Source organism: Ursus americanus, chromosome 24 (assembly GCF_024610735.1).
Source record: "Ursus americanus isolate L20-20 chromosome 24, mUrsAme1.1.p, whole genome shotgun sequence".
Taxonomy (NCBI): domain Eukaryota; kingdom Metazoa; phylum Chordata; class Mammalia; order Carnivora; family Ursidae; genus Ursus; species Ursus americanus.
The window spans coordinates 9,468,705-9,482,704 of record NC_142150.1 but is presented as its reverse complement, the minus strand read 5'-3'; the positions used below and the strand labels follow the sequence as shown (position 1 = coordinate 9,482,704).

At 49.2% G+C, this 14,000-nt stretch overlaps 1 protein-coding gene across 1 annotated transcript in view; it reads right to left on the bottom strand.

Annotated features, from left to right (window-relative positions):
- Positions 1–14,000, bottom strand: part of SLC6A5 (solute carrier family 6 member 5) — a 50,735-nt gene that overhangs the window by 32,146 nt on the left and 4,589 nt on the right. Inside the window, exons 4-7 of the mRNA XM_045808664.2 lie at positions 11,288–11,419; positions 10,772–10,945; positions 2,682–2,823; positions 244–376 (exon numbers count right to left, since the gene is read on the bottom strand). Coding sequence (XP_045664620.1) covers positions 244–376; positions 2,682–2,823; positions 10,772–10,945; positions 11,288–11,419 — 581 coding nt within the window. The remainder of the gene's footprint in view (positions 1–243; positions 377–2,681; positions 2,824–10,771; positions 10,946–11,287; positions 11,420–14,000) is intronic.

Here is a 14,000-nt window from a genome sequence, read left to right as displayed (position 1 = left end):
TTAAAAAAAAAAAGTTGCATTAAAAAAAAAAAAAACAGCCCTGAAAGGAAGGTGTTATTATCCCGTTTTACAGACAGAAGTGAAGTCACTTGCCCAAGGCCCCAGAGCCACTCAGGTTCAGAGTCAGAATTACCCGCATGTATCCTGAGTCTCTTTCCAGGGCTCTTTTGTGGCTCCAAGACACAACCATCCCTGGGGGTCCCAGAGATTTTTTTGTTGTTGTTGTTAAATACAAGTTCTTACTTTTCCTGAAGTCTTGATTCCTTTTGCCAGGGACGCATACACAATCACCCAAGCCAGGAAGAGGCAGAAGGCTAGTGGCCACCTGATCTCCCCAGGATATTCAATTCCAGCAGAAATCTTCAGCACAAAGTACCTAAGAGTTGGAAAGAGAAAGCAGGGAGGGGAATGAGGAGGGAGGGAAGTGACGGTCTGCAGGTTTCATCTCCCTGCAGAGCCAGGAGCCTTGAATAAACCCCAGCCCTCCTCACCCTCCCAGTTAGGGACCTTAGGAGATCAGGGTGAGGGATGCTCTGATCTGGGTTCGAGTCCACAGCTGTCTGCAAAAAGGCCAGCTGGATTTACCCGGTTCCTAATTATGTGCTGGGAAGCCTCTCGTGTCCCTGGGCAGCCTCTCAGCTCCACTGGCATCCGGACCTGCCCCAGGACAAGTGTGACATGTCCAACAGCGTTGGGGGTCCCAGCCCAGCCTGCCAACAGGCAGTCCCAAGGCTGACGTCTTTCTATAAGGACACACGACTAATAGGAACTCTGAACTGTCAAGGACGATTTTTGTGTCTTTTTCTGTAGTGTTCTACTCTTTCATGAGGCTGTATTCCAATTGTATTTGCATAATTCTCAATGTAAAAAACAGAGTCACTAGGCTCAATGACTAAAACTGCTGCTCTGTACTTTAGTTCCAGTTGCGTTGGGCACGTCCGCCGGCCGAGGTTGGCTGAAATGGAAAGGCAGGGCTGGCTGGCCCTTATTCAAGGAATGTAGTCAAAGACTGAGAACACGCAAACAGAAGGGAGCTGCTGGTCATCTGTGTTTCTGCTCCAGAAGCCCTGGCCTGCCTGGCAGCCCCCACACCCCCGGCGGTAGCTTATAGCCTGGCCGCAGGGCAGGCAGGCATGCAGGCAGCCACACTCCTGGGGACAGGAGGTAGTCATAGGGACGCGGAGTGGTGCCTCAGACAATCCCTTCAGCTCTGCAATGACCAACTCCTGCATCCTGGATGCAAGCGCTGTGCTTGTAGCTGGGTGCTCTTCTTGACCTCAACAAAGGGCCGGCCAGAATCCACACTCTACGGGACTGCAGAAACGTCAGCCCAGAATGTTCTGACCTGCAGAGGGACGTGAAGGTGGCACCACTCCTGGCCTCGCTGGCAACAGTGCCCTCCAGCCCGCTCGTGAGCGTGCACTGGGGAGGCTGTGGGCAGTGCACAGCCATGTGTTTTAGAACAGACCCGCTCCTTTCTGTCTCCACCCCTGCAGCAACTGGGGCTCAAGAGTTGAGTAAAAGTGGGGCGCCTGGGTTAAGTCAGTTAAGCATCTGCCTTTGGCTCAGGTCATGAGCACCGAGTTGGGCTCCCTGAGTCTGCTTCTCCCTCTCCCCCTGCTCATGATCTTGGAAGCTCTAGGGGCACCTGGTGGCTCAGTCTGTTCAGCATCTGCTTTCGGCTGGGGTCATGATCCCAGGGTCCTAGGATCGAGCCCCACATCGGGCTCCCTGCTCAGTGGGGAGCCTGCTTCTCCTCTTCCTCTGCTGCTCCCCCTGCTTGGGTTCTCTCTCTCAAATAAATAAATAAAATCTTTAAAAAATAAAAATAAAATAAAATAAAATAAAATAAAATTGGAAGCTCTGGCAGCACTGGCCCACCTTCCCACAAGACAACAACCATTTGGAGCTGAGTAGCAGCAGCCTCCCTCCCATGTGGCAGACAGGCTCTCCAGTTTGCCACACTCCCCACCATTCCCTATTGCCTTGTTCATACTTCAAAACCTCCCTGCCAAGCCCTGACACATCTGAGTTTATAAACCCTGACATAAAGCTTAATGGGAGAACGTTTCTTATTTACCCTTCATTGAACTCTGTCCACATTCATCTACCTTAAGAAATCATTCCATAAACTTTATTAAATCTTCCTATGATGGCTGAGGATTTCCTCATATTTCTGAACCTCAATCCTCAAAGACTGGAAAAAATGGATGTAGAAAGTACGAAAGTAAGGCAAACTGTTTTTTAAAAAAATAGTTCTTTAAACTGAATCATTGACGATGACTTGTTTTTTTTTTACTTTTTGCCTCTCTTCCCTTCTCAAGTTCAGAGGGAAGGAAAAACAAAACAAAACAAAACAAAAAACCCCAACACCTAGTTTACTGAAGGTCTGCTTTGACCACATTGGCTGAAGGTTTTGCAGTGTTCTGTCACTGATATCAGGAGTGACAGCAGCACCAAGAGCATGCAGTCACCTCCACTCTCCAGAGCCACGAGGACCAACAATCTGCTCTCAGAAGCCCAACCAGGGAAGGAACCTTCCTTCCGAATCACTCAAGTAGGTAGGGAAGGTGCAGAGGGAAGCAACCCATCCCTTGGGCCACCTGCACTTCTAGACGACAACTTGAAAATTCATTCATTCACTGCGTTTCCCTCAGAAAGTTAAAAAAAAAAAATCTTACTTGAAATACTCTTCACTCCCACTGACAAATGTCTTATTGGCCTGGCTGGTGAAGTTAACCATTGTCAAGTTGGGATAGGCAGTCATGCAGAAAGTTGAGTTCTTGATCTGTATTTTGGGATGGTCGCTGATGACACAGGAATCTGTTCGAGAGAGGATGGAGCAGAAGCACGGTGAGAGCTGTGCAGAAAATACACACACGTCTCTCTCCAGCAACCGAAAACCAAGAGCCAAGAATAGTTGCCACATACTGAAGAGCGACTTTGGGAAAGTGGTAACTGAGCAAAGCTAGGTCAGATGAACCCCAAGGTTATGTTTTATTCATGCAGGAGACCCTGGTACCCACAGCAGTGTCTCGTGCTGATACCAGAGGCTGTCATTTTGGGAGCACTCCCCATGTGGCCAGAGCTGTGCCAAGCGTTCTGCATGTGTTATCTCATTAATGTTCACAACAGCCCGGTGGAAGGTGCTATTACCTCCACTTTTAAGATGGGGGGCGGTGCGCCTGCATGGCTCAGTTCAGTGTCTGACTCTTGATTTTGGCTCAGGTCACAATCTCAGGCTCACCGGATTGAGCCCCACGTCAGGCTCCATGCTCACCATGGAGTCTCCTTGAGAGTCTCTCTCTCCCTCTCCCTCTACCCCTCCCCCTGCTCTCCCTCTCTCTCTCTCAAATAAAAATAAGTAAATGCAAAAAAAAAAAGACTTTAAAAAAGCAAGGGAAAAGTTCAATGAGGTTGAGTAACTCTACTCAAATCACACAGACAATAAGAAAGAGAATTGGAATTCAAACCCAGATCTTTATGACTCTGAAGAAAGCAAATGGCTTGCAGAAGTGAATCAGCAATTGAAATTTGAAAATCGAAATCTGCAATCTGAAATTTAATTAGACATACGCAAAGCTTCTGAAGGACTACTACCACAGACAGCTTACTAAGGAGTTCACCTTGAAACCGACAGACGGTACCTGCTGTAAGATACACACTGCATCTGCTTGCCACAGACTCACGTGGGGCAGCGGAGGTGGCGACCACGCCTTGTGTTTGTGAGCCTCCAGGAAGACCTAACATGGTGCTTCTCAACCGGGCACGAATCTGTGCCCCAGAGGACACTTGGCAATGTCTGGAGACATTTTGAGTTGTCATAGCTGGGGTACAGGGCGCTACTGGCATCTAGTGCGTAGAGGCCACGGATGCCGCTAAACATCGTCCAATGCACAGGACAGCCCCTCACCACAGAGAATTATCCCATGAAAATGGCCAGAGTGTCGAGGCTGAGAAGGCCTGACCTAAGCTGGGATGGGGAAAGGTGACTAACCGTGTGGCTCTTAGTATGTCAGGCACTGTGCTGGACACTTCAACAATGCTTACCCGTGAAATCCTCATCAAATCTGGGAGGTGTATATTACTATACTCATTTTATTTATTTTTTTTTTTAGAGAGAGAGAGAGAGCACAGGGAGGGGCAGAGGAGAGAGAGAGAGGATCTTAAGCAGGCTCTACACCCAGTGCAGAACCCAGCACGGGGCTCAATCTCACAAGTGTGAGATCATGACCTGAGCCCAGAACGAGAGTCAGACACTCAACCGACCGAGCCACCCAGGCGCCCCTATTATGCTCATTTTAAATAGGGAGAAGCTGAAGTCTTTCTGACCGTATTACAATGCCTCTCTGACAGCTTTATAAATACTGAGCACTTGACGGATAGTTTAAGTAGAGTCCACCAAGATACTATTTTATCCTAAAAGATACTATTTTACAAAGGAGTGAACAGCAGCAGTAACAATGGCTAACACTTACATGAAGCATACCAGATACTGTTGTAAGTGCTTTATATGCACCAACTAATTTAGGCCTCACATCACCCCTACCAGGTAGGTATTGCCACTGTCTATACTGCAGATAAAGTAACTGAGGCATGGAGAAGAGCAGATGCTTGTTAAGGTCACACAGCAAAACCTGGAGGCAAACAAGCACTCTCTCTCTGGAAGCCATGCTCTCAGCCACTCTACTATGAAGCCGAGAGCAGGGACCATAGACTCGAACACCTTCAGAAGGCAGGCTGGTGACACAAATGATGAAGGCATAAAATGGAGGGTAATAAGGGGAGGCGGGGACTCTGGCAAACTGGAGAATGTTCCAGCCAACCAGCGTCATGCCTTTTCCAGGTGTTCTGGAAAAAGACGCAGAAAATTTGGATATTTACATGAAACCTCTCCATTTTTAAATGTTGGAAGTAAGACCAAATTATTTTTAAATATCATGGACCAAACAACAACAACAACAACAACAACAACAACAACAACAAAAGAGCACATGGCCACCCGGGTCTGGTGCATTAACTCTCAATGCATGCCCTCCGCAGAAAAGGAAAGTGAGTAAGGCGGTGGGTTCCGAGGCTCCCCTGCCCTGAGAGTTTAGATGAGTTCCTTTATCTGTCCAAGCCTCCACTGTCTGATAATAGTTGTGTCTAACTCACAAGATAGTTGCAAAAGTCAAAATAAGTGACATCGTGGATGAAAAAAAAAAAAAATCTCACAGTGCCCAGAGCACCGCTGGACTCTATCAGTTTTAGCCGTAACTCAGTCATCGTTGTTATACCTTTCTATGGGGTCGGCATCTCTAGTACTTAGCATCCTCTCCCACAATGCTACTTGCCAGCCATAAATCACCTACTGCCTCCCCCCATCCTCTCAGAATACCTCATTATATCGGATAAAATGTTAAAAATAACAATTATAAGAAACTCTTCCCTCTGATGAGTTCTTTGGATCAGGGTTTTCAACGGTGTTACTACTGACTTTTGGGGCCAGATAATTCTCTGCGTTGGGAGCTGTCCTGGGCTTTGCAGGGCATTTGGCAGCATCCCTGACCTCTGTCCACTAGATGGCAGAGGCATCCACCCACCACCGCCACCACCCCACCATCCCCATTGTGACAACCCCAAGTATCTATAAACATTATCAAATGTCTCCTGAAAAATCTCCCAGGGTTGAGAGCCACTGCTTTTTAATGTCCTCAAATTACCCTCTTAGTCTGTATTACCTTCTTTAGTCTAATCAACTGACAGAGTTCCAGAGGGATTCCGACCTAATAACTATCAAATATTTACAGAGGAAGCGCTTGTTTCCCCCAGCAGCGATCTGAATAAAGACAATAGAAGACCGCCTCCATCCCTTTCTTTGTAAGTAAGCACAGTAGTTTTTTCCTGAACTCCTGCCAAAAAGTACGTCCATCCCTTAAGACTGAACACATCGCTAACATTCAGGCAAATGCCACATCGACCGCTTCCAGAACTGGCACTGTGAATCACGCGAGGCAGCTTCCCTAGAGAGCGGCTCTGGATGTCTCTGGATCCCTGCTCTTAGCGGCAGTGCAAGGTCACACCATTCCTGCGTCACTGCGGCGGGCTCTCCGCAGCCTCAAGCCTCCTGCAGTATCCCTTCCCACCACTGGGCGGCAGGAGCGTGCTTCCCAGCGCCCGGCGCCTTCAGGTGGGCCGGCGGAGGGAAGAACGGTGGGCCGCGTCGGCCACACTCAGCGGCCCAGCAACGCCGAACAAAGAACAGCGATCAGGGTCGCGCTAAATTGAAAGCTGTTGGAATGGGATTCTCTTTACTCGGGCAATTATTAATAAATGAAAGCACACGAAAGATTAGGGAGAAAAGGGATCATTTAATTAAACTTATAATGAAAATGAAGCCATTCCAGAAATAGAAATGGTATTTATGGTGTTCCCATTTGAAATGACCCAGCCAGCTCCTACATTTCACAGAACAGTCGCTGATCTCCCTTGTCAGGGCATGGGTTAGCTGTTCTCCATTACAGAGACCTGAAGGGTTGAGTCCTCCTAAGGAAGACAGTCTCTCTTATAACCTACAACTTAGAAATAAGCTGCAAGCCCAGCCTCTACTCAAGGACAGAGCCAGGGCTGGGTGGTTTAGAGGGTCCTGGCATCTTGTGGGGGAGGTGAGCCTCTGGAGCAATAGGACCCCAGTGATGCTGAGCCAGCCATGGGACAGACACCTCTTGCCGGGACTGAAGGACGTAAATGAGAGCCATCCAATCCTTTCCTCCTGCGACCAGTGGCACGCTATCTCATGGTCGGGCAGTTACGGGGAGAGGCTGAGCCTGGAGATTATTAGGGGAACACTGCACTAGGGGAAGGGATTTTTTTCCATTTCCTAAGCAAGCCTCTCTCAGAATGGCCATTTGGGAAAGAGTCTGGAATATTCACCATCTGAACTCCTGACTTGTCCATCAGAGCAGTGGGGGCATAAACCTGCCGCTGTCTCTGCAAATCAGACCATCATCGCCTTTTTGAAGTCAGCCCAGGACCCCGAAGGACCAATACTTCTACAAGGGCTAGCCTGGTCCCAGTAACGGAACACACCCATGTGCAGATAGCACCGAGAAGAACAGAGGGAGGGGCTGCACAAAGAAAGATGGGGACTGATCCCTTGCTTTAAAAAAACAAAAAAGGAAAAAATGTAAAGTACTTGCTAAGCATGAGCTAAAAATCTGTCCAACCTGTCTGTATGCTCCCAGGGAATACCCAGAGTGAAAAATGTCTATTGCTATCTCTGCTCAGACCTTGCATCGTTTTTATGGGTTGTACCAGTCGACTAGGACTCGGCTGTGTAATGCCATTACTCTGCCTTTAATGTTTCCTGAGCTATCGTGAGCCAGACTGGAAACTCCACAAAAGCAGGGGCAGCCCCTCCCACATACCTGGCCCAGTCAACACGCTCAGCTTGCTTCAAAAAGAACACACACACACACACGTGTATATACATGTACATACTCTGACTATAAAGTAAATATGTATCTATCATAGAAAAGGTAGAAAAGAAAATATGGTCCTAGGGGGCACCTGGGTGGTGCAGTTGTTAAGCGTCTGCCTTCGGCTCAGGGCATGATCCCGGTGTTATGGGATCGAGCCCCACATCAGGCTCCTCTGCTGGGAGCCTGCTTCTTCCTCTCCCACTCCCCCTGCTTGTGTTCCCTCTCTTGCTGGCTGTCTCTCTGTCAAATAAATAAATAAAATCTTAAAAAAAAAATACGGTCCTAAATTGGTAATACATCTTGTGTATTTGGATGAAGAGTTCCCCATGTTTTATGAAATATTCATGTTCAATGACTATAGAATAGTTCATCCTATGGATGTACTATAACTTATTTGAACCATGGGGTTATTCAATAATTACTTGACTTCGGGTTGTTCCTAGTGTTTTCCAAGACTGTACATGAGGCTGCCGTGAACAATCATGTATAATCCTTATCTGTAGCTCTGATTTTCCCTCTTAAGATAGATCCCCAGAAATAGAACTACTAAGTCAACTACTGTTCACCCAGGCTTTCTTTTTACCCCACAGAATCTCAGCTACAAACAGGGAGCACATGGACTGATGTCACTCTGCCAGGACTGGTGAAGCAGAACCCACTGGAGCATGGACTCTTCAGGAACCCTGGATAAGCAGAGAATCAGGAGTCCTGACACCTAAATGTCAGTGCTGGTTCTATCTTTCACCTTACAGCCTATCACTTCCACTCTCTGAGCCAAGTTCACTTTCTCACCTGCAAAATAGTAATCATGTCTCTGGCCCCTTGGAACTCATAGGGCTCTTATTAGGAAGAGCAGAGACATCATTTATGAAGCTGCTTTGTAGACAGGGGAGCATTTAGCTGGTGCTTTCGGACTGTGGCCTTGGGAGGCAGACAAACTTGGGTTCAAACCCCAGGTCTACCACAGAGCTACCTCTATGACCTTGAGCTCCAGTTTTTTCATCTGCAAAATGGAAAAAATAATAAAGCCATGTGTTGGCTTGTGCTTGTTGTACGTTGGTAATATGAATAAAAGGGTTACCTATGGTGCCTGGTGTGTAGGAAGTGATGCTAGCCATTATCATTAGGTGTTAAGGTGCTATATTGTCAGCTGAAGAGAATGTTGTTTCTGAACTACTCTCCCTCCTAGAGGACAGCTGCAGGACACTGATCACCATGTCCCACGTGGCTCCTGATGGAAGTCTCGAGGGGCACTTCCCACAGAGCCTGAATCATGCCAGCAGCCCATCTTCAGCAGGTGCTCCTTTGAAAAGTGACTTCCCTCCCAGGCACAATCTGGGAAGGACAAGCAAGGCTCCGGGACGACCTTGAGGTATTGTGCACTCTAGATCCTACATGCTGGAAAATGTTCTAGCAAACCATTCCCGCAGCTAATTCTTGGTTGTGATCCTGTGAACGGCTACCGAATGTCATTCTCTCAGAGAGCAGCTTTGCCGAGGTGACCACTGGGCTGGCAGAAACTGCAGGGTAAGAAGGTGGGGCACTCCATTCCAAAAATGGTTAAAGGTACCCTAATGAAAGGGGTGTGGGCAAACGCCAACCTAGTGGTTCTTTGGTTCCTGGAGAACTTTAAAACTACAGAGTCCTAGATGCCATCCCCAGTTGTCTGATTTAACGGGTCAGAAGTGGACCCTAAGTGATGTTTTGATTTTTCAGTTCCCCGGGTGATTCTGGTGCGTGGAAGCTTGGGCTGAGAACTGCTGCCCTAACCCAAGAACCCATCTGCATGGAGACCGTACAGATGCCCAGAGAGTCTAAGGGACACTCACTCTTGGTCATACCATCCGTGAGCCACACACCTGGGAACCTCCACAACCCCCCCCCCCGCCGAGCACTTCCAGGTACACAGGGTTTGGATTTAATGGGCACATGTCTTTAGTTTTAGCTCTTCTTCAGACTTATTCAAAACCTCTTTAGGTGGAGGTTGGTCACGGAGGTGGGTCATGGCACGCGGGTACGTAAACGTGTGTGTAACATGCTGCAGTGTACATTTCTGCCTTCAGGTCTGCGTCTCTCAGGGGCTGTGGGAGGGAAGAGTTCACCTTTCTCTCTTAGCACACTCGAAGGACTGGATAATGCCCCAGCTCTGCAATGTGCTGGCTCTGAGGGCAAAGGAGCCAGTGTGGAGGCCAACACTGAGAGCCCATCGTGTAGAGATTGCGGGAGTCTGACCTCAGCACAGACTGAGCTTAAGGGGAATAACAGATATGCTGGGAAAACAAGAAACTACCTCCTTATTGACGCCCATCGAAAGGACCAGAGACCACAGGTGACTGAGGCACCTGAATTTCTGGAGGGTTCCCATATCCTTTGTTTCTTGTAGGCTTACAGCATCCCATGAGGTGGGGACAATAAAGAATATGATGACTTCTACTTGACAAATGACGAAAGTGCAGATCCAGAGAGAGAAGTTACCTGACCCAGACCCATGTACTATCAGGGGCAGAGATGTCATTTAGACCAGAGGGTCTTGCCCCCAAGTCTGCTCTGCTCCCCTTCACTTTCACCTGCTGGCCTTTGACCCAGCAAGCAGACAGCTCCCCCTAAGCCTTCAAGCCCCAGGGGATTTCAGGTCTGAAAGGGACCTTCAGGAACTCTCCCTGACTTCCCCGCAGACAGACATCCCCATTTCTAGGCACTGCATTATGCACATTTCTATCAGAGGTCTTCAGGCCAAGCAGCTGTTCTCATAGATACGTCATGCACTGAGCAGTATTTTGTTCAGTGTGGACCCAGGATCACATGCATTACTCTCCTAGACTCTAAGACCCCATTGCTTCAACTTGTACCTTGCAAAAAAAAAAATTGAATCACCTGGAGACCTTGCTAATATGCAAATTTCCCAACCCCACCCAAATCTAATGTATCGGACCATCCAGTGGGCTTGTAAATCTGCATTTTAGCAAACACTCCAGTTACTCATGAACAAACAAGATTTTGATTATTCCTCCTCTGAATCACGAGCTCTTTAAAATGTTAGAATTAGGGGCACCTTGTGGCTCAGGTCATGATCCCAGGGTCCTGGGATCGAATCCTGCATCAGGCTCCCTGCTCAGCGGGGAGTCTGCTTCTCCCTCTGCCTCTACCCCTCCCCCCTGTTTGTGCTCTCTCTCTCTCTCACACACTCTCTCTCTCAAATAAATAAAAAAATATTTTTAAAAAATAAAATAAATGTTAGAATTAAGTATATGTGGCTGTTTGTTTTAATGTCTGTGCCCACCACTTAATGTAGGTATATCCAAACTTACCTAATAAAAGTTTGGTTTTATCTTTGCATTCTGGTGTGTTCCAAGGGTTGTTGCAGGAGCCCCAGGGCAGCACAGACACAAATGAGGCAAACAGGTAGAAAAGTGTGTAGCAAATAATCACATTGTAGTATATGGCTATTAGGACGGAGATAATCAGCATCGCGATGCCACAGCCTGCGGAAGCAAAATTTCCGGGGATTTATTCCATCCCAGATCCTAGGGAATTCTTACAGTTGGGCATGGGGTGGGGAGCTGGTCTTGGCTCTCTTTTACAGATGGATACACAAACAGTGGAGTGGACTCTGTCTATCAGGGACGTTGAGGCATTCTGCTGGGAACAGAACAATGCCAGAGGCAACCTTGGGCCATTCTTCAGAGGGTCCCAGAGGTGGAACTCATCAATAAAGGAAAACGTGAATTCTACTGTTCACAAAAGCAGATCCCCCTCCTGGAGGCCGCGTGGTGCCAGAGAGAGCAGGATAGGGCTGAGAAAGCTGGAAGGCAGGGTGGACTCACCTTGTAGGGCCGGGATGGCTTTCCATACAGACACTGGTCCCTGGCTGGCAAACTGGCCCAGTGACACTTCTAGGAAGAAGATGGGTAACCCGGCCAGAGCCAGCATCATCAGGTAGGGGATGAGGAAGGCACCTTGGGAAGAGACAGTGGGAAGTGAGAGCCCTGGGAGACCAAAGCTGGCTTGGACTACATTCGCCCTCTGGGGTGGGAGCTGGCTCCCCCTCGTTTTCCAGGAAACCTTTGACATTCCAGCTCAACCACAGGCACCCCAGGACATTTAACAGCCCCCCTCTACAAAGTGTGAGAGTACCCCACAAACACACGCCTCTTCCCAATTTCCCACTGAATGGGTCACTAGGGGTTGTGTGCTGGTTAGGTTTTATTCTTTTCTCTTCTTTTCTTTTTCTTATCATAGCATTTCAATGTCCCCAAATTAAGCTCTTCTACCAGGCAACAAATCCACACCTTTGACTCCCTGCTCCGGTCAGATTTGGTAGAATCTTCAGGGCAGCTCTACCGTCCAAGGACTTAACATCTGCTAAGATAGATTCCAGGAGCCCTTCTGTGTGATAACCCAAGTTTCCTGCACACCTCCTGGCAAGGTGCTGGGTCTGCTCTGCCAGACAAGTGGCTAGAACATCCCTCTCCCCACCACCACAGCCACCACGCACTTCTCAACTTCCTTCCCCACATAGAGGTCCCTTCCGTCCTTCAAGGTCAACTCAAATGCTTCCTCCTCCAAGAAGCCTCCCTTCTCTGTCCTCCCACAGTACCTTCCCCGGGCATGGGCACTAAGCATTTGACAATATTTACTTGGTATATTATCTAGACTGGGAGCTCCCTGAGGTTGTCAACCCTTTATCTCTTTATTCCCTGGAAGGCCCCCCACCCTCAACCAGGACGGTAGTAGCGGGGAGACCTCCACAAACTGCTGGAGGTTCTCTGGGGTTCTTCCCCTTCAACGATTCTTTCAGATTGTGCAGGAAGGCAGTGGGAAGCAGCCATGATCCTTGAAAAGATTGGACCATGAAGACTGTTGCATGGGTCAAAGCCAATTTGGGCATCAGGGATAACAGAGCCCAGAACTCTGTGCTCCATGGAAGGAAAGCTGATTTTTCTCTGGTCCGCTCTTTCCAACTTCCTGTCTGGCAGAGGGACCTTTCCCGCCAGGGCATCTCCAGGCAGGGAAGGCCCCAGCAGCGGCCTCGAACTGATGGGGAGTAAAACCAGGGATCCTGCTCTAGCATCTCCTGACGGGGTTTTGAGAAAGATGTGGGTTACGCAATCCTTCTCTTCTGCTCCTGAGAAGGAGAAAGCGAGCTCTCCACCCAGTGCCGCGGGCTGCGGGGCAGAGTCGCAGTGCGGGAAAAGTCTGCCTCCCCCTCCCCGTGCAAGGCTCCACAAGGAGCTCCTGGAACTGCCTGGCCAGACACAGAACCACACTTTGCAGATGCCTGGGCTGGGGAAGGGGGGAGCAAAACGGGACCAGTTTCACCAGCTGAACTCCCTCCCTAGTCCCATCTTGTGTACCCAGCCGCTCCCTGTCACTGGAAACCTTATTACAGCATCTCCGGCCCACTTCCTGCACCCTGGGCTGGAACTTTTGCAGAAAACCAAGTGGAAACTCAGCTGGGGTGCCTACATTTGTGGGGCCAGCACACGTTCTTCTGTTTCCAGGGCATCTCTGGTTGCAAAGTATCTGCAGTTCTCATAAGTACCTGTCAGTGTGTCCTCATTTGGAATTGGAGGGGAGAAGGCATATTTTTCTGTCCCGTGGCGCAGCCCCTGTCTACTGTCTGGAGCCCACCCAAGAGAAAACAAAATAACAAAACCCCTAACCTGATGGGGTGAGGGTCTCTTTGGTCCTAGGAGGGAGTCCTGGTTCCGAGAGGGGAACTTGTCATTTTGGGCGATGTGGGGGTGGGCAAGCCGCTGGTCAAGACGCTTCAAGGTGGAGAGGGCAAGCAAAGAGGCCCCTGAATGTGCCAGGTCCCTCCTCCATGGTGGGTACACAAGCGGTACAGGGGATTCTAGAGGCCCGGCCGCTGGTGTGTCCCTAACTGCCATCCTCACCATTTCAGAAAAGGTTTTCCTTCAAAAGCAGCTTCTTCCGCCCAGTGAAGACCAATGAAACGAAAACCGATTTTTGCCAAACGATTTGGCTAAAGTCAAAATCTGCCCTGCTTGTGCCCAAGAGGACGTACGTGCGTGGGTATTTCTGAGAGGTTTTCAAGAGTACGACCCCCAGCATCTCTCCATTCACACCGTGTGGTTCGCCTGCAGCCTGCATTCCGCATGACTCAAATGCCCGTTCCCAAAGTCTCCCGTGTAGGCTCAGATTTCCAGGTTATCATCTTAAACCGTCCTTAATTTGGTGTCCAGGACCACACAGTTACTGCTGTGTGGGTGCACAGAGTGTGCTGCTACCAGAATATTAACCAGCTAAATTCGAGTTTGAACTCCCCTGTGTCAATGCCCGCTTGGCTCAGGACCTGGTCCCCCGAGCTCTTTCAGTGGGGGGGATCACGGAGGCCCACCTCTGCCCTGAGCTCCATCCCTGATAAAAGCCTCCTGGATCTAGCACCAATCAGTTACCATGGCTCCTGCCCTCTGGCTCAGCACTGAGGCCCACTGGGGATGGGGCTGGAGCGTGAGGAGGCTGCTTGGAGTCTCCCCTCCGAGCCCAGTGCCGGGGCTCTGTGCGCCTCCCCAA